The sequence below is a fragment of the Nelusetta ayraudi genome, unplaced genomic scaffold (assembly GCF_046127955.1).
Source record: "Nelusetta ayraudi isolate G7.1 ecotype Tasmania unplaced genomic scaffold, CSIRO-AGI_Nayr_v1 ptg000084l, whole genome shotgun sequence".
Classification (NCBI taxonomy): Eukaryota; Metazoa; Chordata; class Actinopteri; order Tetraodontiformes; family Monacanthidae; genus Nelusetta; species Nelusetta ayraudi.
In genome coordinates, this window is record NW_027466134.1 from 4,147,501 (window position 1) to 4,172,297 (window position 24,797).

At 46.4% G+C, this 24,797-nt stretch overlaps 2 protein-coding genes across 2 annotated transcripts in view; one reads left to right on the plus strand and one right to left on the minus strand.

Annotated features, from left to right (window-relative positions):
- The window catches only part of gmds (GDP-mannose 4,6-dehydratase), a 150,410-nt gene extending 137,436 nt beyond the window's left edge, over positions 1-12,974 (plus strand). The window contains exons 10-11 of the mRNA XM_076045366.1: positions 10,006-10,074; positions 12,622-12,974. Of these exons, the coding sequence (XP_075901481.1) occupies positions 10,006-10,074; positions 12,622-12,684 (132 nt within the window). The 3' untranslated portion in view covers positions 12,685-12,974. The remainder of the gene's footprint in view (positions 1-10,005; positions 10,075-12,621) is intronic.
- A 4,344-nt stretch (positions 12,975-17,318) lies between these two features.
- On the minus strand, positions 17,319-19,751 carry foxc1b (forkhead box C1b). The gene has a single exon (XM_076045363.1). The coding sequence runs from the start codon at positions 19,428-19,430 to the stop codon at positions 17,880-17,882; it is 1,551 nt and encodes a 516-aa protein (XP_075901478.1). The 5' UTR covers positions 19,431-19,751; the 3' UTR covers positions 17,319-17,879.
- Positions 19,752-24,797: the final 5,046 nt, after the last annotated feature.

Genomic DNA, 24,797 nt, shown 5'->3' on the forward strand with positions numbered 1-24,797 from the left:
ATACACACACACTGATGCCCAGAAACTTTGAACTGTGATTAACAGACATAAATCTCTGAGCTCCTCCAGTTATCTGGACAGACAGGCTGCCGGTGGGATCTGGGCTGCCGGTGGGTTCTGGGGCTGCCAGTGGGTTCTGGGCTGCCGGTGGGTTCTGGGCTGCTGGTGGGTTCTGGGGCTGCCGGTGGGCTCTGGGCTGCCGGTGGGTTCTGGGGCTGCCGGTGGGCTCTGGGCTGCCGGTGGGCTCTGGGCTGCCGGTGGGTTCTGGGCTGCTGGTGGGTTCTGGGGCTGCCGGTGGGCTCTGGGCTGCCGGTGGGTTCTGGGGCTGCCGGTGGGCTCTGGGCTGCCGGTGGGTTCTGGGGCTGCCGGTGGGTTCTTGGGCTGCCGGTGGGTTCTGGGCTGGCAGTGGGTTCTGGGCTGCTGGTGGGTTCTGGGGCTGCCGGTGGGTTCTGGGCTGCCGGTGGGCTCTGGGCTGCCGGTGGGTTCTGGGCTGCTGGTGGGTTCTGGGCTGCTGGTGGGCTCCAGGCTTGCCAGTGGGTTCTTGGGCTGCCAGTGGGTTCTTGGGCTGCCGGTGGGTTCTGGGCTGGCAGTGGGCTCTGGGCGCCAGAAGCCCCCCCCCCCGCCGCCACTTCACACCATGGGCAGCCTCTGGAGTGCGTGTGGAGTGCGTCCTCAGCCGCCCGCGTAAATATTTATCGCGCGGCTCTCCCAGGAATTTTAATGAGCGCCGACGGAGGGCAATAATGGACTCCCGCCGAGCCGAGAGGAGTGAGAGAGAGAGAGGGAGGGAGGGAGCGAGGGATGGAGTGAAGTGAAGGGGACGGTGTTTGATGTTTGGGCTTTCACTCTTTTCCTGTGGAGATAATGCTAATTGTTTCCTATTGTGGCACGAGTGGCGCACGTTTACTTTATTTTGCGGTTTTGTTAAATTGATGTTTAGATTAGTGCTTGTGTATATATATATATATATGTGTGTGTGTGTGTGTGTGTGTGTGTGTGTGTGTGTGCACGTGCGCTGCGCTAGTGTACGTGCTCGTCAGGGTGACAGGGCCACCCCTTAGAGGTCACTTCACACATTGTGTGCAGGCCAAGCTGCATGGGGAGCCAGGGAAGGAAACCTGAGCTATAACTCACACCGCTGTCCCACACACACACACACACACACACACACACACACACACACACACACACACATGCAGAAAGAGAGTTAGGGAGGGAGCGAGAGAGAAACGCACACGCTGGACCTGACCTTTGACCCCAGCTGGGAGTGGGTAATAACTGTCTTAGACCGCCAACATCTTTTCCAAAGTGCTCCAAAGGGTGTGAGTGGATTTGAAAGACGCGACGCTTAAAAACGTTTTCTTCTGACCCTCGCAAACAAAGACGTTGACGATGAGTCATTGACAAAATTGATTCTGCCAATACTTTATTTTTGTATTTGAGCAGAACACATTTACGTGGTTTTGACTCATTTCAGCAAAACGTGTTCTAAAGTAGAACAGTCAGAAAGTGAGTGCGTTATAATGCAGTGAGTTCGCAAAGAAACAGTCAGTAATCTCAGAAAGTACTGTATACAGTATATATATATACTTATATATACCACCATACCTGTATATGTATATATATATACATATATGTACAGGTACTACCCAGAAAATGAGAATATCCTGAAAAGGTTGTAGTATTTCTGCAGTTCAACTTAAAAGGTGAATGTGACATATTATATAAAGGAATAATATGCAAATCAATATATTTCAAGTTTTTATTTCTTTGCATTTTGCTGATCAGGTCTTGCAGCTTCAACAAAAAACCCTCAAATTTTATAATAATTTTCTGAGTTTGTGGCTTTGTGGTTTTAATAAGCTGAAAATCTTCATCAGCAAAGTTACAACAAGGAACTGCTTGAGACGTCAATTTGCGTGGAACGGCTCAATAAAATGTGTTGCTTTCATCTTTTATGTTAAACTGCCAAAATAAAACCACTTTTACTTGATGTTCTAATTATTCGGGTACTACCTGTATATGTACAGGTAACATGTTCGTTCACTGTGTTCTACCGTCCCAGTTGTTAGTTATCTTCCACCGCTCGTGTTGAAATGTTTTCAGTCGCAGTTTCATTGCATTTCTTCATCCTTTTCTTTCCCATCGTCTAAACCACAACAGCTCCCCGATTTCTGGAGGGGAAAAAAAGCCCTTGTGTGGTCAGGTCATTACGGAGCACATCTCTGGTTTCATCCCTGACGGGACTGACAGTACTGGCAGCGACTGACAGTACTGATGGAGACTGGGGCTCTATTGTGCAGCCACTGGGTGGCGACAGGCCGAGGCCGTGCTGCATGCTGGCGGAAGGCCTGGAAGAAAGTGACCAGTGACAGATTTGTGAGTCTGTCGCTCAACAGCCACAAGTGATGAAGCTCTTTTCAAACTCATTTTTGACTGGGAGTGTGCCCCCCCCCCCCCCCCCCACCTGCACACACACACACACCTGTGGCTCTTCCTGGAAGTTCATAGCCGGCTGCTGAAAGAGCCACAAGTTGGAAGTGTAGTGTTGCAGTCAAGACAAACTGAGACTAAGACCTTATCCAGACTGGAGAGTCCCCAGACCAAGACCAGACCAAGACCAGACCAAGACTTTATATATCAAAGAAAAATAACAACGCGACGGAAGAGTCCAGTGGGGTCAAAGGTCGAAGCAGCCGGGTCCGGTGGGGGACGTGGAGCTCCGGGCTCTCGCAGCCTCTCACAGACACTTTTATCGGGGGGGCGGGGGGGTTAACTCTGAAAAAGCTGCTGAAGCACTGGAGGGGGCGCTCATCCCAACCATCTTCCTGCTGCACTTCCAAAACCACATCACAGCCTCCCAGCATGCCGCTCTCTGGGGGGCGGGGGGGGGGGGGGGGAGATAAAAGTTGTTTTCATCCGTTTCTCCTTTTGATGTGACTCACATAAGTGTGTTTATCATTGGGTTGTGGGGGGGCGAGCGGGGGGGGGGAGGACAATTCTATGGCCTTCAGAATCGTATCTCTGGGACGTACGTTGCGCTCTCACACTGCTGCGTGTACGTGCCCTCATTCGAGGTGTGTGTGTGTGTGTGTGTGTGTGTGTGTGTGTGTGTGTGTGGAGGGAGGCTGGTCGGGGGTGCGGCGTGATTTATTGAAAGGCACCGCAGGGACACCAGAATTCCTTTGCGGTAAATGCCTGCTCTGAGTGCCTTTACTGCCGGCCTGCGCTGCTTTATGGACCTGATCGCACCCTGTTTATCTCTCACCTTCGCCTCTCCCGACTTCTCCGTCTTTATTACGGAGGCGGGGAGTCAGGGGGGCGGAGCTAAGAGCCGAGAGGGGAGAGGGAAGAGGGGCCGTTCCAGTTCAGGGACTCTCGCTCCGGTCAGACAGGGGGCGCTCTTCTTCGTGTCTTGAGTCTGAGGTTACGTCATCGTCTCTGATGCGACGGTTTTTGCGACTAACCTGAAAAGTTGCTTGGTTGGAATTCTTTGAAAAATAATTCTCCAGAGTCGTGGCTCTGCTCTGGTGCTGTAGTCCTGGAGGTTGGTCTTGGTCTGGGCGGACTCGGGGTTTTTTTGGTCAAGACCAGTGGAGACCCAGCCAACACTGTAATGACGCGATAATAACGGAAAATAATCCAGCTGTGGCCATTTTACTGACTATTATTGTGATTTCTTCTCGTTCTGTCAGCCGGATTAAACAGATTGCCCACCTGTACAAAGACAAACAACCAGTCACTCTCTCTCACACACACACCTCCAGTTTCCAGTTCGACTCACATGCATGTTTTTGGGTGCGTGTGGGAGGAAGCCGGACAAACCGGAGAGAACTCACGCACAAAGACTTCAGGTCTGGGAACCAAACCCACAACCTCCTTGCTGTGAGGCCACTGTGCTAATCACTGCACCACCGTGTCGCACTTGACCACGTCAGCGGCTGAGCAATTGTACCAATATGAAGGCCACTTTGGACCCCTTTGGATGTGATTTAGCGCTTTATACATAAAGATTGGTAGTTTGGTAGATTGGTTGGTTGCTTGATCGATCGATTGATTGGTGGGTTGGTAGGTTGGTTGGTTGGTTGGTTGCTTGATCGATCAATCGATCGATTGATTGGTGGGTTGGTAGGTTGGTTGCTTGGTCGGTTGCTTGATCGATCGATTGATTGGTTGGTAGGTTGGTTGCTTGGTTGGTTGCTTGATCGATCGATTGATTGGTTGGTAGGTTGGTTGCTTGGTTGCTTGATCGATCGATTGATTGGTGGGTAGGTTGGTTGCTTGGTTGCTTGATCGATCGATTGATTGGTGGGTTGGTAGGTTGGTTGCTTGGTTGGTTGCTCGATCGATCGATCGATCGGTTGATTGGTTGGTAGGTTGGTTGCTTGGTTGGATGGTTGCAAACTGCATTTGTGGACTTTTGAACAAGTGTGTTTCCAGCCTGCTCTAATCAAGGACTTGGCCTCACGGAACACTTGTGATTTGCCATCTGTTCGGATGTTGGCTCACTTTTGACTCATGTTTTGCACACCCAGTCTGGTTCGGTGAGCGTCACGCTGAGTGAACACGGCCACTTCCTGCCAAGTAAAAATAGGAATCCAAGGTACTTTACATCAGTGTCCCTTTACCAGAATTCATCGGCAAACCTGTTGGAATCAACCAGAGACCTTGTTTGGAGCGTTTCCGTGCCGGGACGATTTTTTTCTTTTTCTTTTCTCTTTTTTGTTGACATCTCTTCCCAGACGTTGGACTTGGCCGGGTAAACAGCCGCAGCGGCGATGTTTGTTTTAACGCTCGTCTGGTAGCCTCGAACGCATCGCGATAAACATCACGGCTTCGGTCCGCGCGCCAAAGAAGGTTGAATTTGCCCTTCCTGTTATGATAAGCGTCCTCCCTGTGAGAAGCGCTGATCATCTGAGACAGTGACAGTCATGCTCACTTGCAGCCTCATGCATGTAGTTTGCACAGTCATTTGGTCTTTAAGCGTTGTGGGCTGAGACCCTGGCGCTGATGGAGCACACGGCCACCGCTAATCCTCATCTTCATTCCAGCAGTTGTTATTCTTATCGCTGCTTCGTCCTGACTACTTTTTTTTGTGATCCGCACATTGACAGAACCTCCGCTACAAACTGACTGGGAATGGCTTTCAAATCGGATCCACATGAAAATTAAACCGTGCCACCATCTGTTAGTAGTTCGTGCTGAATGACTTTGCTTCGCAAGAGTTTCTTTTTTTTTTCTTCTTCTTCTTTTTGCGAGTTCAACTTGGCAGCGCGGCGCTCTTGTTAGCGGCTCGGAAAGCAGCTTTTATCCCGCTGAGCTGCGCTGGGCCGAGCCGAGCCGATCTTCTGGGGCGAGACCGTTTGTCACCTGCAGAAATCCCGGCTGAGAAAGAGCAGGCGCTGCGCTCGCTTCCAGCACGTCCAGCCGCGCGGTTGTGCGCTAAGACGGGGATTTAGCCCACGGGAGTCCGGTTTCAACAGATGTTCTCCCGCCGAGCTGGGATGGGAGGTTTCTGAGGCCGTGCACGTCGCAGTGATGATGATGATTATGATGATGATGATGATGTGTAGGGGGATGAGATTATAGGACACCGCCCGCCTCGACACCCTGTCAATCGAAATTCTCCTGAGGACACCACTCCAGAGATTCCAAATTGTGTTTGGAAGTAAAAATTGATTTTAGAACCAGTGTGCGAAATACAGAGGGGGGGTCCGGAGGGGTTGGACCCCCCTGATTAACCTCAAAGCAACATTTAAGGGGGTCTCGTATTTTTTTCCAAAAGCCCCCCAAAAAAATTATTTATAATCTTCTGGGGTGTCCTCATCCTGCCACTGACGCAAACACTCTCAGCAGCGAGAGAGTTCGAGGTGTCCGTTTGTCCCGAGACCTTGGACCCGATTGTTGAAACGGAGAAGACAGAATTCTGCTGTTTGCATGAGAGGGTTTAGTCAGTCTGCGACTGTGTTTGAGTGGGTTTCACGGTTCGGCTCGCGTAAGCAACATGACCAGAACACAGCGTTTGGCCGCTGAGACGGTTTCGCCGCGGCCACGATCGGTGTCATTTGCTTTGAAAATGTGCACATTTCGCCTCCCCCCCCCCTCCCCCCACCAATACCTTTTGGACTCACACAGAAATCGAAATGCTTTGTTCTTTGTTGACGTCTGGGCTGAGCTCGACCGAGCTCTGTCATGCAAGGACTCGCAGTTGCGCTCTGTTTGAGTTTATTTAATCTGCTGTAATTCAAACATCAGGTACGGAGCGAACCACCAAAACAAATGAGCAAACCGACCCCGGCAATCATGAAAGCAGATACGGAGCGTGATTCTCTAAAACCACGAAACCGCGCACGCATGATGGAACTTGGCACTAGCACGCACGCACGCACACACACAAACACACATCATTTCCCAATTAAAAAAAATACATGTAAATAGTATTCAACACTGTTCCAGCTCCCTCCTCCTTATCTTCATCCATTGCTGTCAACAGGCCTTTTTTTTTTTTTTGATCAGTTATCTACGATCAGTCTTACTTTGCAGCGTTTCTGTAAGCACAAGCGAGTACATGCTGCAGGTTTCCTGTTTCACTTTGACAGCATGGAAGCCCAGTTTGTTGTCAGGCCAAACGGGTGTCCCGTCGACCAATCAAAATGGAAAAAAGGTCCACGTGATAGTCGAGAAGTGAGAGTCGCCAGTGTCCAAAGATGGAGACGATGGAGGGAAAGCGGCACCTGTCGCAATTGTATCGCCGTCACGGTTGCCTCTTCTGCGTCTTCAACCCGTCTGAGACTGCTTGGTGCAGTTTTTCTACTCGGAGGCAAACAGGAAACCTTGAGACCAAATGGCAGAATCCAGTTTTCAAACCAGTTTTTAATGCTCTGAGGCGGACGGGTTGACGTTTCCTATGCCAACTACAACATGCTCTCCATTACAAACCTCAATCAATACATAATAATGAAGCATGTGGATTATTCATATAATTATAGAGTAGGTCACCCAGAAATAATTCCATCCACTCTCATGATAAATGATGTCTCAGTGCTGAAGGTAATTAGTATGAAAACGTTCCCAGTTACGGCTCAAGAGGCTAAAAATGGATGTGAGTAATGAAGAGAGCGGTTTGCCTGACAGTGGCCCGTTTGTCCTGCCGTGACTACTGAGGAGAGAATCATCTGGCGCTCTGAGGTCAATAACAAAGAAGAGACCTCGGGTTCAACTGCAGTATTAAGCCGCCGCTTGTTCACAAGTCCAATCCGTCCTGGTCCTGCTCTCCCCTGGTACTCAAGTGTCCTCACCTTCACACCTTCACACCTGTGATCGACGTCCGTCGGTGAGAGTTCAAAATGAAATCACGTGCACTTGTTTCGTTGTCTGCCGGCCTCTAATCTCTGTTCCTGTGTTTGCTGCGTTACCTGGCGAGAGTTCACAATGCAGATGTGGGACTATTGTATCATGCTCAGGTAGTAGATTTACAGTGGCCGACATCGACACGTGGCGTTTCAAAAATAAAACTCACTAGTTTCACTCAACTGTCGCTGCTCGGCTTCCCCCCATCAACCACCGCTGCTTTGTTCTTCTGTGTCCAGACGGTTCGAAGACGTAGAAAAGGCACCTTGACAACAATATGATAGGGACAGGTGTGTATGTGAGTGCGAATGCGAATGGTTGTTTGTGTCTATGCGGCCCTGCGATGAAGTGGCGACTTGTCCAGGGTGTCGCCCTGCCCTCATCCTGTGACAGCTGGGAGAATCTCCAGCAGACCACCGCGACGCTGAGCTTGGGAAGAAGCAGGTATTGAAAATGGATGGATGGATAAAATATGGCCCAGCAGGAAATTGGTCCTAAAATCCCGCCCCCCCCCCCCAACTCCTGGCCTAAGTGGTTGCAAATCGGGAGCCATGTGGTGCCTGAGAAGAACCCGGAGCCGGTGGAAACACATCTTGAACCAGTTCCTGCTCGCTGGAAAAGGGCCTGGTGTGATCGAGGCCGCCTGAGAAAGTGGGTCCGAGTTCCACTGCAGTAACATCATCCAGAGAGGAACCTTTTCAAGAGGCCCATCATCACCACTTGCCTGTCATCTCACAGAGTGACAAATCTGTTCCTCTTGTTTTTCACTGGCCGGCCCGAGTGCCTCGGTTCATTAGCAATTTACAGCAATGACGTTTGAGTCAGTGGAGTTTTCCTCTTTGTGGCAGCGAGTTGGGACGCGGCCTTCCTGCTCCGTAACTCTGCTCTGACACTCACCCGATTTGGAGCTCAGCGTCTTTATTTCCTGTCTGCATTAAAACTAAAAAAAATACTAATTCCGTTTTTTGATGAATATATGGAGATTCATCTTGGCCAAATATCCTCAATGTTCCACACCATTTTGCCTTCAATGTTGAGATAAACTACAAAAAATTAAAATATGGAAGAACAAATAAAAGAAGAAAAAAATCTGGATTTTGCTTAGAAATGCTTTTGGATTTGTGAGTGTGTTTGCCAGAGCGCAGGTCTCACCTATTAATCACATCTGAACCGCCGTTCCAGCTGAAATGATCTGAAGCTATTCAATGGAAGGGTTGCCAGTCGGAGACGGAGACATCCCCCGCTCTGAGACGCCTGGCTCGTCTTCCCGCTCCCCAAACTCAACGTTGTCACTGTGCTCAGTCGAGACGGGAGCAGAAAATGTGCCCGTGCTTAGAAACACGAACATTTTGCGATTATTTGCGGTTTGTTTCAAATTGCTACGACAAGCCCGCCGCCGTCTGTGTGTCGTTGAGGTGGCGCGCGGCCAACGCTCGCGTCCGCCCCTCGTTAAACTTTTCCTTCAGCTCTTCACTGAACCGCCAACGCAGCGTGGACGAGACGAACGCTACCGAATGTCGTCCGAGTGTATAATTCTCGCGCTGTTCTTTCGCGTCTGTGAAAGCGCCGTCGGTGCTGGAACGGTGGCAGAACATTTTCAGGGGTTTGGGGGGAACTCGCGAGCGGCCCGACCCTACAAATCACATTTCTTCCAGCCTCGGTGTTTTGTTTCTCTAAAGCCACCGCTTCCCCGACGTGCAGTTACATTTTCTTCTCCTCCTTCTTCTTCTTCTTCTTCTTCTTCTTCTTCTTCTTCTTCTTCTTCTTCTTCTTCTTCTTCTCTGCTGCAAGTTTAGCAGCGCCGTGCCAAAGTGCATGACTCCGTGGATGCACCGTGAGCCCCGAACGTGAAGCTATAAATCCACTTTAATGCTCTTGCGGCCAAATCGAAGAGAAAATCTCCCTGCCGGTTGCCAGAATCCTGCGGGAAACATTCCCGGCGGGATGGACCGGAGGGGCCGCGGCAGAAATCGATGCCGCCCCCCGGTTGCCTCAGATTGAGACGCGTCGGACTGAAAAGGTTTTGGCCGCGTTCCACCGACGCGTCAAGTCTCCTGATAAAGTAAAAAAAAACAAAAAAAAACGACGTACCTCTTTGTAGTTTGCAGCGACAGATCGGATTTCTTTCCGATCACAGCGTCTATCTCGCCACGTGTCGTCCAAACATCCATCATCAGTTAATGGCAAGTCGACGGAGATGTTCAGCATCGGGTTTCACCACCAAACTTTATTAGGCCTCCGGAGGACGACATATATAGTGTTTTGATACAAATTCGCACAGATGATGCCAAAGGGGTTTTACACACACACACACACACACACACACACAAATATCCCTCCACATAAAACCAGATGGAAATAGAAGCTGGAGCAACATGGAGAGGAAAAACCGAGTTTGTTTTCAGTCTCTTTGGTGGTCTCAGGGAGAGGGTCTCGCTGGCTGGGGGGAGGGTGGGGTGAGGTGAGGTGGGGTGAGCTTATACCACCAGAGTCCCACAATTCATCAGAGTGTGACTGGCAGTGGCAGGAACCCTGGTTGCAGAGCAAAGTGATGGCAGGGAGGAGAATCAGCGAGCACACGAGTGGCTGAATGGCTGAATGGCCTCCTCAGGTGATCAGAGCTGACCAGCACTGTGTTTGTCTCTCCCTCTGCAGGAATACCTCCAGGGCGACAGCACCAAAGCCTACCAGTCGTTCGGCTGGAAACCCAAGGTGACCTTCAAGGTGAGCTGTGCACAAAGCGACGAGCCACTGGTTTGTTTTCAGAGGACGATTCCTCGTGAGAGATCCGACAGTAGCTGCGCTTCCACCACCCCTGGAATTGCCCAAAACCTAAATATGTCAATAAGAACTGGTGATGGACTGATCATGTGACCAGTTGACGAAGTGAAAATGGTGCGTTATGATTGGACGGAGGAGAAGACGGAATATTTTTTAGTAATTTTTAAGTAATCAAAGAAAAATAGAAGAACCATTCTGGACAGCAAACAAAAAACGTAATTCTCATAACAGTAACAGCAACAACGAGATATATGATGATTTGAGCTTCACACCATTCAGTGGAAACACCTGCAAATCACAATTGTACTTTGTCGAAATTTTCAAAATACCACTTTTATTTTGCAAAAAACTGTCATGGAAACTGAAGAGGAAGAAAAAACAACTGATGGTATTTTGTAAAAAAAAAAAAAAAGAAAGAAAGAAAAAGTACATAGTTTTCATATATATCATAGTAATGTATATATACTGATATATATGACGATATCATCGTCATATATATCAAGAGGCAGTTTGGACATGAATGTAGGAGGGAGGTGCAGCTGGTACAAAGCCGCCTGCTCTGACAAAACCAAACAAAGTTAGTTGAAGACGGCTTGAAAATGAGTCAAAGGTCCCACAATGAAGCCAGGCCCTCCATGTCTCCATGGAGTCGAGCTGAGGAGGTTCGCACATTCATTTACCCCCGGCCCCCAAAATAAATCAATCCAATAAGCAAGTAAACAAATAAAAAATAAATAATACCAAATACAAGACCTCATAGATCACATAGTCCAGGGCTGGGCGAGGTTTCTGACTGGTGGGGCCTCAGTGGGTTCTATAATGCACCAGAGGAGCCGGAGCAGCAGCTGTCGTTTGCCCACCCCTGGCATTAGAACAGTGTGTTTGCTCCTCCGCTGTCGCTGCTAAGTCGGACCTTCCGTTTGTCCTTCCACGTTTTGGGAAGGAGAATCCAAACAAAGTGGCCGCGAGACAGCTGGGCGTGTTCTCAGTGCCCTTTGTGACATCACAGAGGGTTGACTCAACTCGGTGTTTTCCCACACCCTTTATGAGTGCAGGCAAAAGAAGCCTCATTTCTGAAGAAGTTGTGGGCAGCATTGATGGATGCATATTATATCATTGGAAAACCTTGATGAAGTCAATTGTGCCTATTATCAGCCTAATAATTCATATAATATTATATGATTTAACACACACACAGTGACACAGCAGGCTGAAGGCAGCAGACTGGAGGCCAGACAGTCTCCTCTCTCTCTCTCTCTCTGGGTGAATGATGGTGTCTCATGTCAGCGTGACAGGGACCTGCTGCGAGCTGGAAGAGGTGAACTGTCACATAGTTTCCCTTCATTGGAGACATTTCTACACAAGCTGCCACGGTGGAAAGCATGAAATGTACTAAACATATAAATGAGTCAGAGGTGAAAATGTCTTTCCCAGCAGACCGGGAGCTCTGTTGTTAGAAGGATGCAGACACGTTCACAAATGTGAGTGGAATATAAAGAGGTCGAACTGGTTGCATATCGAAAGTCATCAGTTGTGTTGGGGGCATAAATATTGCGCTTTGGAATGTAGTTGAAAAACATCAACATCAACACTGAAGTCAATTAAGGCCTCTGGGATAATTGCATTAAATCAGTTTCTGATTTATTAGAAAGTTAGTGTCACTTACGTATTTATAGGTTTTTATCAGCGAAAAGTAGTTTATATATATATATTATAATATTTTATATTTTCCTTTCAACACCTTGTAATATGTAATTACAGATTATTTGTAATTGCAGTTAAACATCAATATGTGTGATTAATATAGACGTATATATATATATACATATATATATATATATATACATATATATATATATATATACATATATATATACATATATATATGTATATATATATATATATATATATATATATATATGTATATATATATGTATATGTGTGTGTGTGTATATACATATATACATATGTGTACATATATATATATATATATATATATATATGTATATATATATATATATATATATATACATATATATATATATATATATGTATATATATATATACATATATATATGTATATAATCATTAACAGACAGTTAACACATATAAACATTAATATATATTAGTAATTATTAAAAAAAAAAAAAAAAAAGAAAAGAAACCACCTCCGTGACATCTGAAATTTTTACTTATTGTGTGCCGGATTTTATACCATCAGAATCATTTACGTAAAAACTCGCAATTTGTTTTTATTAACAGAAAAACAATAGAATTAATTTTAAAAAATAAATAAATAAATAAAAAACATTCCCACGTATTTTATTTTTTTTGTCACGAACATTTTTTTTTGGCAAAAGATGACTTTTATTTAGAGCTCTGATTACAACATCTCACCTGCCAATGACCTTGAAGTCGCCCTGCAGCGCAGCTGCCGCTGTTTGCTCGAGTGCATGGCGGCTGATGTGGTGTCCGCTGTCTCTGCTGCAGGAGCTCGTCAAGGAAATGGTCTCCGCCGACATCGAACTCATGAAGAACAACCCGAACGCCTGAAGGGCCCGGTTCGGATCCGAATCCGAAACCAGTCGGTCAACACTCCCATGTCAGAACACTGACAGAACCCCCACGTCCGATCCGGTTGATGGAGGACGAGCTTTGCTGATTTCAATGACGGAAGAATGAGTCATTTAAAAGGTTTTATTTTATTTTTTTTGCTGGGGCAGAATTAAGTTGCGGGATGATTGAAGGGTTTTAATGTGAACAAATGAAGACGTTGATTTTTTTTTTAATTATTATTATTATTCTCAAATTAAAAATAAATAAATGATCTTTTTCTTTTTTTACACGTTGCCTCCTGCTTCTTCATTGTGTGTGTGTGTGTGTGTGTGTGTGTGTGTGTCAGCCTCTGCTGTCGTTGCCCCCATTTGTTTTCGTATCTCTCCATCCACCCCGAGGCCGCCGCCCTCTTTAATTTCGGCAGGAAGTGCGTTCCCCCCCGCACACTCCTGGGGGTCTCACCGCCTCGTGACTTCATGCAGCAAGACGAGCCGTTTGTTGTCTGCCAAAAACGCAGATTATTACTATCATTATCATTATTATTATTATTATTATTATTATTATTATTATTATTATTATTATGACTACTACTAATAATTATTATTATAATAATACTTTGCTTATCTCCGCTCAAAGTGTCAAATGTGTTTTTATTCCCTCACGTGATAAGATGAGTCTTCCTTATCTTTCATTGTTAATCAGTAATTTATATACATATCTTTCTCTCTCTCTCTCTCTCACACACACACACACACACACACACACACACACACACACACACACAACATCCTCTGCGTGATTTAATTCCCTCCATTCACTATCGCTGTTAAAAGTCTAAACAAAACAGGCGGCATAATTGTCCCCGTCATGACAGTGCAGACCCCCTGACTCGGATCGTCTTCCTCTCATCGGCTCTACAGTGGGGTCATCACTGCATGCGTTCCGGCTGAGTCGCTTCTCATTTCGGGGGGAATTTCAAAGCATCGCGTTTTTATTTGATGACATTTTAATTGCTGATAAATCTGTCGGATTAAACCATCAAGTACTCCCTTTAAACGCGGGGAGGGGGGGGAGGATCGGAAGTTAAATGAATTTCGCCAGATTATTATAAAACTACGTGTCTCGAAATTCGCTCTTTTGATTTTTGATTTTTTTTTTTTTTTTTTTTGCGGGTTCCACTCCACCCGCAGCTCGGCTCGTCTAGAAGCTCTTGCATGACGTTCAACTCGCAGCAGCAGCCCTCGGGGGTTGTAGTAGTGTTGTAGTCAAGATCGCAGCAACCGAGACATTATTAACACCAGAGAGCATCGAGATCGAGACAACACCAAGGCTTTATATATATCAAAGAAAATTAACAACAAAACAGAACAAAAACGAGCAGTAACTTTTTAAACTCCAGTTTGCTTCTAAATGGAACAGCAGCCTCTCTTTCCAGCAAGGAGTCTTTGAATCATTTTCTTTAACATTTTGCTGCTTTGCCAACTGTTTTGAACCATTTTCAAAAAAAAAAAAAAACAACAACAACAACGTTGCTTCATAAAATTGAAAAATCAATGAACTAAGAATCACTCTGGGTGTCACCAACAGAGCGTCAAACAGCAGCAGCTGGATTCTTTTCCGTTATTATCGTGTTATTACAGCGTTGGCTGAGTCTCCACTGGTCTGGATTAAGAAGAAAAAAAGAGAAAAAAAGAACAGTCCGAGACCGGGACCCTTAAAAGTGGTCTTGAGACCAAGAGCACTCTGGTGTTTTCAGGGACAGCGCCACCTCCAGGACGGTTCTCAAATTGCCTGTGATTGTCCTGCATGAACATCGCTGCGTCCGTCTGTGTGTCTGCGGGCCGCAGATTGGAAACAGATGTGAGTCCCGAGTTTCGCTTCAACACCCCCCACCCACCCACCCACCAGACCGCACTCACTCACTCACTCACTCACGCGCGCGCACGCACACGCACACACACACACACACACACACACACACACACACCGCAACCTCTCGCAGGTGCACCACCACCTCCACCCTCCCCCACTAACAACGACGCGCGCTCACTCGGTGGTGATCGGGTTTGGAGAAATCAAAGCTCTTCGCTGCAGCTACACAAACACTCGAGCTGGAGATTAAACGGCTGAACGGTCAATTACAACAAATTCCCAACCCTGGAAAAAAAAAATTGAGCTTTTTTTGAGATAAGAATTTTTTTTTTATTCCCCCCCCCCCCCCCCCCAGTTTTCCAGCGTTGGGCTTCGTGGTTGGAGGAGCTGTTCTGTGCTGCTGGCTGGGCCGCATTGATATTGTGCATTGCAATGCAAACTTTATTGACAATAACGTGGCATCATCGCATCAGCCAGGCCTCCCATTGATTTTCTATGATTCTTCTTTTGTAAGCATCAAGGTACGAAACATAAAATAAAATAAAAAATCGTCATATCTCTGCTATAAAATAGCAAAATGCTAATAATCCTATATTTTATGAAGACACAGTGAACCTCGTTCAGTTATAGCCTTTGATTCGACGGGGCCTCACCAGGCTCATAAAATATCGCGCAGTTTATAGTTTATAGCGGCAGATCTTGTTTTTTTTTTTTTTATCGTTTTTTTTCTGTCAAAAATAAGAGAAACGTCACCGTGGATATACTGCAAATAATCCATACGCATATTTACACCCCCCCACCGTAGCTGTAATTTCCCGCTAACGCCTCGAGTCTGGAGGCCACCAAGTGCATCACGCTCTCTTATTTAAAAAGAAAAAAAAAAGCCCCCCCCAAAAAAACAAACTAAAATATTTCGCCTCTCGAGACAGGTGGGATTTTCCTCTTTGGATTTGTCAGGAAAAAAAATCTCTCGGCGTAATAAAGGTCAAACGTCGTGTATTACTTGGACTACCTGCAAATTCGTTCAATACTGCGCTTCTTCCCTGCAAATTAAAACTTTTTTTAAAAAAAAATATTAAAAAAATAAAAATGAACGAGGCTTCAATAAAGGAGGCAGCGAGTGTCCTGCGTGTCAAAATAGTTCCTCGTCACCGTAAAAACGACTCGGCTGCCAGATGTTCGAGTCTTCCCCTCGAAACCTGAACACTGCTGCTGCTGCTGCTGCTTGAGATGTGGGTCTCAGGTTAGCGCCACACACACACACACACACGCGCAAACACACACACACACACACACACACACACACACACACACACACACACACACACACACACACACACACACACACGTTTATATCCGTCGTTTTGCCCTATAACTATATTATTTAATCAGACTACTCGGGCTAATCAGACTATTAAAGATAATCAGACTACTAGGGCTAATCAGACTATTAAAGCTAATCAGACTGCACTCTGGTGTCTTGCAGCCCGGCTCCTTCCCTGCTGGCTGTCACCGTCCTTCGCCATCCTGCCTTCTCCTCCTGCTTTAGTTTACACGCTGGGATCGTTACCAATCAATCAATATCGGTGTTTGCCATTATGACTATAAAGGCTGTAATTAGGCCGTTTACTCTGGAGCTTTACGGGGCCGCAGGACTCATCGCATAGCGGCGTTTGGAGGCTTTGACACTGACTGACTGAGTGACGGATGTCATGGAACTCTCAAGATGCACATGGCCATCATCTGTGTGGCCATAAACGATGAAACTATGACCAGCAGGCTCGTCAATTCAATCAATCAATCAATAAGTCAATCGATCGATCAATCAATCAATCAATTTCATTATTAAGAGCTGAACGCTGAGATTGTTGTTATTTCGGTTTTCTATTTAGACAAAACAAAGTCTAATTTTCGGAAGGCCTTGCAGCAGCTCTCTCTCTCTCTCTCTCTCTCTCTCTCTCTCACACACACACACACACACACACACACACACACACACACACACACACACACACACACACACACACACAGTGTCAACCAGTTTAACAGCGTCTCAACGTTTTGTTTTTGGTTTTGGTTTTTTGCTTGTTCAGATCAATCAGACAACAATCAGACAACAATCAGACAGCGACTTGCAGTCCTCAGCTCCCCTCACGCGGCCCACCCTGTGATCTACAGCAGAGCTACGGTGGCCGCTTTTGCTTTAACAGACGCCGCTTTGTTTTCAATCTGAGGAGGCCTGTTAAGAAAAAAAAATCCCAGATAAAAACCCTACGTGTGTTTACTTGCCGCCTGGAGTTTACACCTGATTACCGACGTCACGCGCCGCAGCGCGCCGCTGCATCTCACTCTGAATGATTAGAATATTTAAATGAAAGGAAAACACGGTGTCTCTGATGTCTCGCAGGACAGATTTAAGGCAAAGTCTCGGTTTGGGGCTGCGTTTGGCCTCTGCTACTGTTGCACGTAAAGCACAGCGTTTCCATTTTATTTTCTTTCAATAAAATTGTTTTGTTCTGTCAAACCTGCTTGATTTTAAACGGACCCGATTTGTCATTTGCAATTTGTTGTTTTTTGATTGTTGTTGTGGGTTTTTTGTTTTTGTTTTTTGTTTTTTTTGCAATAAAGACGAATGTTGCAACCAAAAATAATTTTCTGATCTGCGCCTCTTTTCTTTAACCTTAGATTTAAAAAGAAAAAAAATACAATACAATAAAACCAGTTGGAAGGATGTTAATACTGCTAATAAATCACTCCAGTTAAAATCAAATAGACGGCACTTTATTAAACAAAACAAAAAAAATGTAATGCCTTTGAAATAATTTTAACACATTAAACAAAAATTGAATAAAATAATTCGGTATAAACTACAAACGGGGTTAATTAAAAGGCAGCAACAAGGGAGAAAGTGGGTGGAAAACTGTGTTTGGTCCTTAATGTCTTTCCACTCCACTTTCCTACAAAATAAATTACTATATAAGGATATAATTTACAGTCTATGAAGTCAATAAAGCTGGTGTGTGTGTGTGTGTGTGTGTGTGTGTGTGTGTGTGTGTGATCATTATAAGAAAAAAAACAGACATGTGAAAGTGAGAGGGAAGACACTTACGTGTTTGAGGTGTAACACAACGCCTCGAGACAGTCTGTGACTCTTTGGTGTCCATTTGGAGTCACAATAAAAGACCCAAAGTTTTTTTTTTTTGCGTTTAAAAAATATAAGGAACATATATTAGAGTTTTGGGTTTGTTTGTTGTTGTTTTTTAAGAAAATGGGAAGGCACTTTGGGCTTTTTTTTTTGTTGGTTTGTTTGTTTTCTCTTTTCAGAACTTGCTGCAGTCATAAACAAACGCTCCGGAGGTTCGGTACAGCGACTGTCCGGACGGGAAGGTCATCTGACAGCTGTTATTCCCGTTGACCGGGGAGCCGTTCAGGCCGATCCGCTGCGACTCGAACATCTCCCGCACCGACGAGTGGAAATTCTGCTGCTGGCCCGGGTAGGCCGGGCTCAGGTGGCCCAGCTCGCCGTACCAGGACGCCGCCAGGCGGCCCTGGTGCGCGTGGTGGCCCTCCTGGTTGGCGGCGGCGGCGGTGGTGATGCAGTAGTCCGGCAGGGCCTCCTCCACCGTGGCGGTGGCGGCGGTGGTGGCGGCGGCGGTGGACGGCGCCAGGTGGAGCCCCCCGGACGCGCGCTCCCCCGCGTACAGGCTCATGGCCTGCATGTTGCAGTGGTAGGTGGAGCTGCTGGAGTTCGTGGAGATGGAGCTCTGGCTGCAGGCCGCCGCCGAGCTGTGCGTGTAGGCGGGCGTCTGGCTGGGCGAGTAGTTGAGTGACAGCGACGAGGGGGCGATACCTGTCCGAGAGGAGGCGACCAGCGGCGGGGAGAGCTCGGCGTGCGGAGACCCCCGCAGGCTGGTGATGATGTTGTCCACGCTGAAGCCCTGCGCCGCGGCCTGGCTGTGGCCGTGCTGCTGCTGCTGCTGCTGCTGCTGCTGCTGGTGGTGGTGCTGCTGGTGCTGCTGGTGCTGGTGATGATGGTGATGGTGATGATGATGGTGGTGGTCGGTTCCGTCCAGGCTGAGGGAGCGGCTGTGCGGGCTGCCCCCCGACAGGCTGGAGCTGCTGCTGGAGCTGCTGTTGCTGCTGTCGGGGCTCTCGATCTTGGGCACCGCGCTCAGCGTCGGGGACGCGGCCTGCGGAGGCGGAGGCGGGTGCGGCGGCGGCGGCGTCGTGCTCCCGTTCTCCGTCTTGATGTCCTGGATCCGCACCGGCGGCGGCTCCTGCTGCTCGCGGGCCGCGGTGCGGGTGCTGCCGGGCTCCTTGCCGCCCTGCCGCTCATCCTTGTCCCGCAGCACGTCCTTCTTCTTGAACCTCCTGCGGCGCCGCAGGAAGCTGCCGTTCTCGAACATGTTGTACGAGTCCGGGTCCAGGGTCCAGTAGCTGCCCTTGCCGGGCTTCTTGTCGTCGCGGGGCACCTTGACGAAGCACTCGTTGAGCGACAGGTTGTGCCGTATGCTGTTCTGCCAGCCCTGCTTGTTGTCCCGGTAGAAGGGGAAGCGCTCCATGATGAACTGGTAAATCCCGTTCAGGGTGATCTTCTTCTCCGCAGAGTTCTGGATGGCCATGGTGATGAGGGCGATGTAGCTGTACGGCGGCTTCACCATGTCCTTGGGCTGGTGCTGGGGGTTGTACGGTCCGTAGGCGCGGGCCATGCTGGCCGGGTACTGCTCGTGGGCCGGGTGCGAGTACATGCTCATGGGTGCCGGCATCCCAGTGTACCCGCCGCCGGCGGCCCGGTAGTAGCTCTGCTCGCTGCTGATGTACGGCACCACTCCCAGAGAGTTGGGGCTGGAGACGGAGTAGCGCGCCTGCATCCTGGCGCGTGGAAAATGCGTCCAAAAAAAAAATATATATATATATAAAATAAATAAATAAAATAAAACAGATAGATCCTCTCCCCCTCGCGAGCGAGCGAGCGACCGAGAAAGTCTGGAAGTTTCCTCCTTCCGCGCGAAAATGGAAAAGTTTCGCAACTTGGCGGCGCTGTCAGTTCGGCGTCTGTGGCCGCGGAGAGCGCTCGACTGCTGCGTCTTCTGCAGCTGCAGGGAGCATTTGGGAGACGGAGGACGCGGCGAGGCTGCTGCTGGGCGAGCGTTGAGTGTGCGCGCAACTTTTTTTTTTTCAGCCTTCAAGTTTTTTTCTCTCCCTCCCTCCCTTCTTTGCCTTTTGGCTGCTCCTCCCAGATGTGTTGCTCCATCATCCAATCGGAGGACGATGTGAACCTGTGGAAAAGCTGCAGGGCGACAAAAGTTACTGCCCTCACCCCTGCAGCACCTCACCCCTGAAGCGCCTCACCCCAGCAGCGCCTCACTCACACCCTCTGCTCGGGCACAGAGTCAATTTAAAAAAAAAAAAAAAAAAAAAAAAAATGCATTTCGTGGTGTTGTGTTGCCAGAAATGTTGGGGGGAAAAAAATAAAAAGAATTTAACGAGCAGTGTTGGCGAGTAATCTATTACTAAGTAGTAGTAATCTACTGTTATTAACCTACTTTTTGAGTACCGGAGTAATGTCACGCGATTATGTGGCAAAACTGGTAACGAAATCATAATTTCTTTATCAATTTTCGATAAAGATTTTTGTTATTTTTGTGAAATCTTCGAATTATTTGAACATACAGAGGCAATATTTGGAATTGCAAAATTTGCACTTTAATAAAGCAACTGCTTCTTTATCAGCTTTTTTTAAACTAAAGTAATTAATTAAGTAATTAGTAAATGTGTACTTATGAAACAAAGTAGTTAAAGCAGTAATTAAATTATTTTTTAGGGAGTAGAGTAATCAGTAGTTGCATTACCTTTACGGAGTAATCCCAACAACACTGTTAAGGAGCCAGATTATTTGCAATCTATGAAGTTAGTAATTTATTTCTCGCCGGTCATGGAGCCTGAGCGGGTTTATTTTGGATGGGAACTTCCCTCTGAAAGCTTCCGAGTCAGTGGTGAAGCCCCATCGTCATCACACAAGTATGAGAACCAACCAGGTATCACAGTGAACTTCCATCTGTGTGTGTGTGTGTGTGTGTGTGTGTGTGTGTGTGTGTGTGTGTGTGTGTGTAGGCCTGAACTTGACGGGCCCTTTTGTCGGGATTGATGCCTCACACTTTAGAGGTGCTAATACCACCACCACCACCGACCCCCCCCCCCCCCCGCGCACCCCCCACACCCCCCTGCCAGCCAAATCAATTAGGAATGCTAAATGAGCGCACATAGGTGAGAACGTCTCTATCAGCTGCAGCTTTAAGCCTCTGAGTAAACACAGCCACATGAAAGAGCCCAGAGCCCAGTGGAGAGGAGGAGAGGACAGGGGAGGAGAGGAGAGGACAGGGGAGGAGAGGAGAGGAGGAGTGGAGGAGAGGTGAGGAGGACAGGGGAGGAGAGGAGAGGAGGACAGGGGAGGAGAGGAGAGGGGGAGTGGAGGAGAGGAGAGGAGGCCTCTGGTGGGGCGTGGAGTGAGTGGAAACTAATTAAAGGTTAAATGAAGATCATTTGGTCGAGGAGGGTGAGAAAACACACACACTCACACACACCCGGTGCGAGCTGAGCCACAGGTGGGATCTTTTGGTGCGGGATGAAGTGAAGCCCTCCAAATGTTCTTCACACTGACGAGCTGTGTGTGTGTGTGTGTGTGTGTGAGTGAGTGTGTGAGTGTGCGTGTGTGAAAGAGAGAGAGCGCTACTGCATTAAAACCCAAAAAAAGGAGAAAAACAAGGAAAAAACAAAAATGAAAACAGCAGCTTCAGCGTTCAGCTCAGCTCTTCCAGCCTAATGATGAAATCAGTTGATTGATTGATTGATTGATCGATTGAATTGACAAGCCATGTCATAGTGTCATCGTTTTATGGGCAGCTAAAAAAAAATAGGTTTTGTCAGTATAATGCAATTTTATTTTTATTTTTTTCCTCTGAGACACGAATCTTCATTTAATGAAGTAAGAATTTTTTATTTATTTATTTAAACTGATGTGTATATATTTGAAATGTATGCACGTGAAATCACACACGGGCCTTATGCGCTCTGTCCGTCACCTGGGAGAGATCCTCGTCATCCAGCCACAGCTCACCAGCGACCCCTGCAGACCACACCGAGGCATGGCCTGGCGTGTCTGACTGACCTGCGATCAGCCGAGGCAGCGGTCCACTGACGGCTTCGGCGTCTATTCTGCCGCCGTCAGTCGTTGAAAACGATCGAGTTACATGTTTTCTGAAACATTGGATCCTTCTCCTGAACTCGAGGGTTTAACTAGCAGGGAGGAATAATCACGCGTAACATTCCATCAAAAGATTCGATATTTTTATTAAAAGATCAAAAGTTTTGAACAGAACGCAGTTCTGTTGTTGTTCTTTTTTACGACGCTATGTTGCCCCCATGTGGTCAGGTTGTGCTCCTGCGTGGTGAAAAGATCAGCGCAACTACTGCTATAGTAATAGTAGTAGTAGTAGTAGTACTAGTACTAGTAGTATCTGGATGAGCACATCCGGATAATATATGTAATAAAAAAAATAATACTGGAATATAATTGGAAACAAGAGGACATGATGAACTTAGTTCAACTGTAATTTGGAGTTATTTTATTCTTCAGAAAATCATCATCATCATCATCATCATCATCATCATCACTGTGGTATGTGTGTGATATCGTTTCAAGTTTGGAGGACCGGATTAAAAAGCGTAACGGGCCACATGTGGCCCCCTGGCCGTAGTTTGCCCATGCCTTTTTGTAAAGCATTTCATAGTTTGGGTGGTCATGTGACTCATACTCAGGTTTGATTTATATATATATTTAGACATAGAATTCCACATGTTCTTAAATGTTAATTCACACACTGACCAACATGACCAATGAGTGGACATTATTACCTACAGTCGCTAGAGGGGGGGGGCGCTCTAATCTAGGCTCGTGACAACTGCGCCGCTGCTCCTGGTAGCACTGAATTTAAACATGAACTTGAAGACAGCTGAGAAAGACTGAAGACAAACGAGCCGAAAGAGGAAATCCTCTTCCGCAGATTACAAGCAGCAGGTTGGTCAAATACGCAGCTGAAAAGGGAAGAAAGAACCTTTGGAGTAAGTGAGAAACAGCTGACGATTGGAGGAAGTTTGGGGCTCGATGAAATAAAAGCTGCGTTTTAGAGAAGTTTGGGTCTCTAGACGTGAACCAGGCAGTAGATTCAGCTTTTACCAATATAAAAACTCATCAATGAGGCCAGAATTTACACAGCGGACCTTGAAATAATTGCACAGTGAATAAAGACGGATAAAGACAGAAAGACGATCTCGACGCCAAATATATATGTAGATAAAAAGATCAAAATTGGTCATTAGACGAGGGCAAAGGTCATGACTTGTCAAAGGTCGTCGTCAATAAAGATGATTCTAGATCAGCCATTGGCAAACTATGGCCTGGGGGCCACATGCGGCCCTTTACACTTTTTTAATCCAGCCTGGTGAACTTGAAAAAATGATATTAATAATAAGTAAGTAACAAAATAAATGCATCTCATTTCACAGTCATTTCAATAAAGAGCAACACTGTGGGGCTTCAAAGACACTGATTTGTTGCAACTTTGCTTTGGTTAATTTTTAACTGACATTCGGCTAACTTGTTTATTTTAGGCTATTTCAGGCGGTCCACAGACTATGAATTTGTTTCTCGACCAATAAATTGCAATCTGAGTCTCTAAATGTTGTACAAATACACAGAAGATGAGATAAAATGGTCTTGGAAACACAGTTTAGGCATCCAGAAGATTACTTGATGACAACTGCAGCTAACTAGTAAGTTTCAGGTAAGTAGACCTACCACTCGGTCCTCTTGGACAAGCAAAGGCAGTGCTGGACACAGCTGGCTCATGGTCTGGCTCGTCTGGTGCACCATCATCCTCGTCAGATTCACAGGCCTCTTCCTCTTTCGATGAAACTACATTGTACAAAAATATCAGCGTCATCAAAATAAAAATGCAACCACAAATAAAAAAAACAAACAAAAACACACATTATCCGTTACCAACACTTCAAAATATCTCAAATTTAACTTAAAATGACTGAAATGTGATATTGACTGCCTCTGTCTTTGCTCTGACTTGGTTGATGAGCTGTTTTGTGGCTCACATTGTCTCTCCTGACGAGAACCAGGATGGGAGCTCTGTCTCTGTGTCCGCCTTGTCTTTTTCTGACTTGCTTTTCTTTTTTTTTTCTTTTTTCTTTTCTTTTTTTTTTAAAAAGTCATATAGCTTCTCTCGCCCTGTCTTTTCATTCTTAACCCTATGAAAAATAGGCCAGTCTTGTTACTCCTTAGCATCATTTACAATTGCATAATATTATCAAAGCCTCAACTCCTGAAGTTTTCTTTGAAAGCGCTCCACTAGTTTGTCTTCAAAGTGTTTTTAGCTCTAGCCTGTTGTTCAGAACATTACGCCAGAACTAAGATGCCACAAAGAAGAGAAAAATGCAACAGCAACACTTTTGACACTGTAGCGGTGTCACTTTTTAAGCCTTAAAACAAACATATCGCTGTATCAACAGTTCTGCCCATAACAAAGAACTGTTATATTTCATATAAGCCGACAGAGCATGAAACGGCTAGCTCGCTAACTGTCTGCTATATTATCTCTCTAAAATCATTGGAGAAACACGTCAATATAAACAGCAACACAAATTAAATGCAGATATTTAAATGCAGATATTTTTTATTTTATTTAATTCTTTATTTTAAAATGTCTGCATTTAATTTGTGTTGCTGGTTATATTGCCGTGTTTCTCCAATGATTTTAGAGAGATAATACTAGCAGAGAGTTAGCAAGCTAGCCGTTTCATGCTCTGTCCGCTTATATGAAATATAACGAAATATAACAGTTCCGCCCATCGTTATGGGCAGAACTGTTGATATAGTGATATGTTTGTATTAAGGCTTAAAGACATGAATGTGGAGCGGCTGTTGGAAGCGAACACTGGTCATCTGTAGACGCCATGAGACTGCAACTTGTCAATGTGCTCGTGTTTGTGTGTTTGCCAGACACTGGCGCACTGCACTGGCTGCTGATTGAAACACTGCTGCATGCGCTGGGTGATAACTTTACGTTTTTACCGCCATGAGATGTAATTTAATGTTAACTCTAGCTTGATAGCCGTGGCGTCTAACAAAAACCATCTCCTATCTGAACACAACACTGATTTTAAACAGT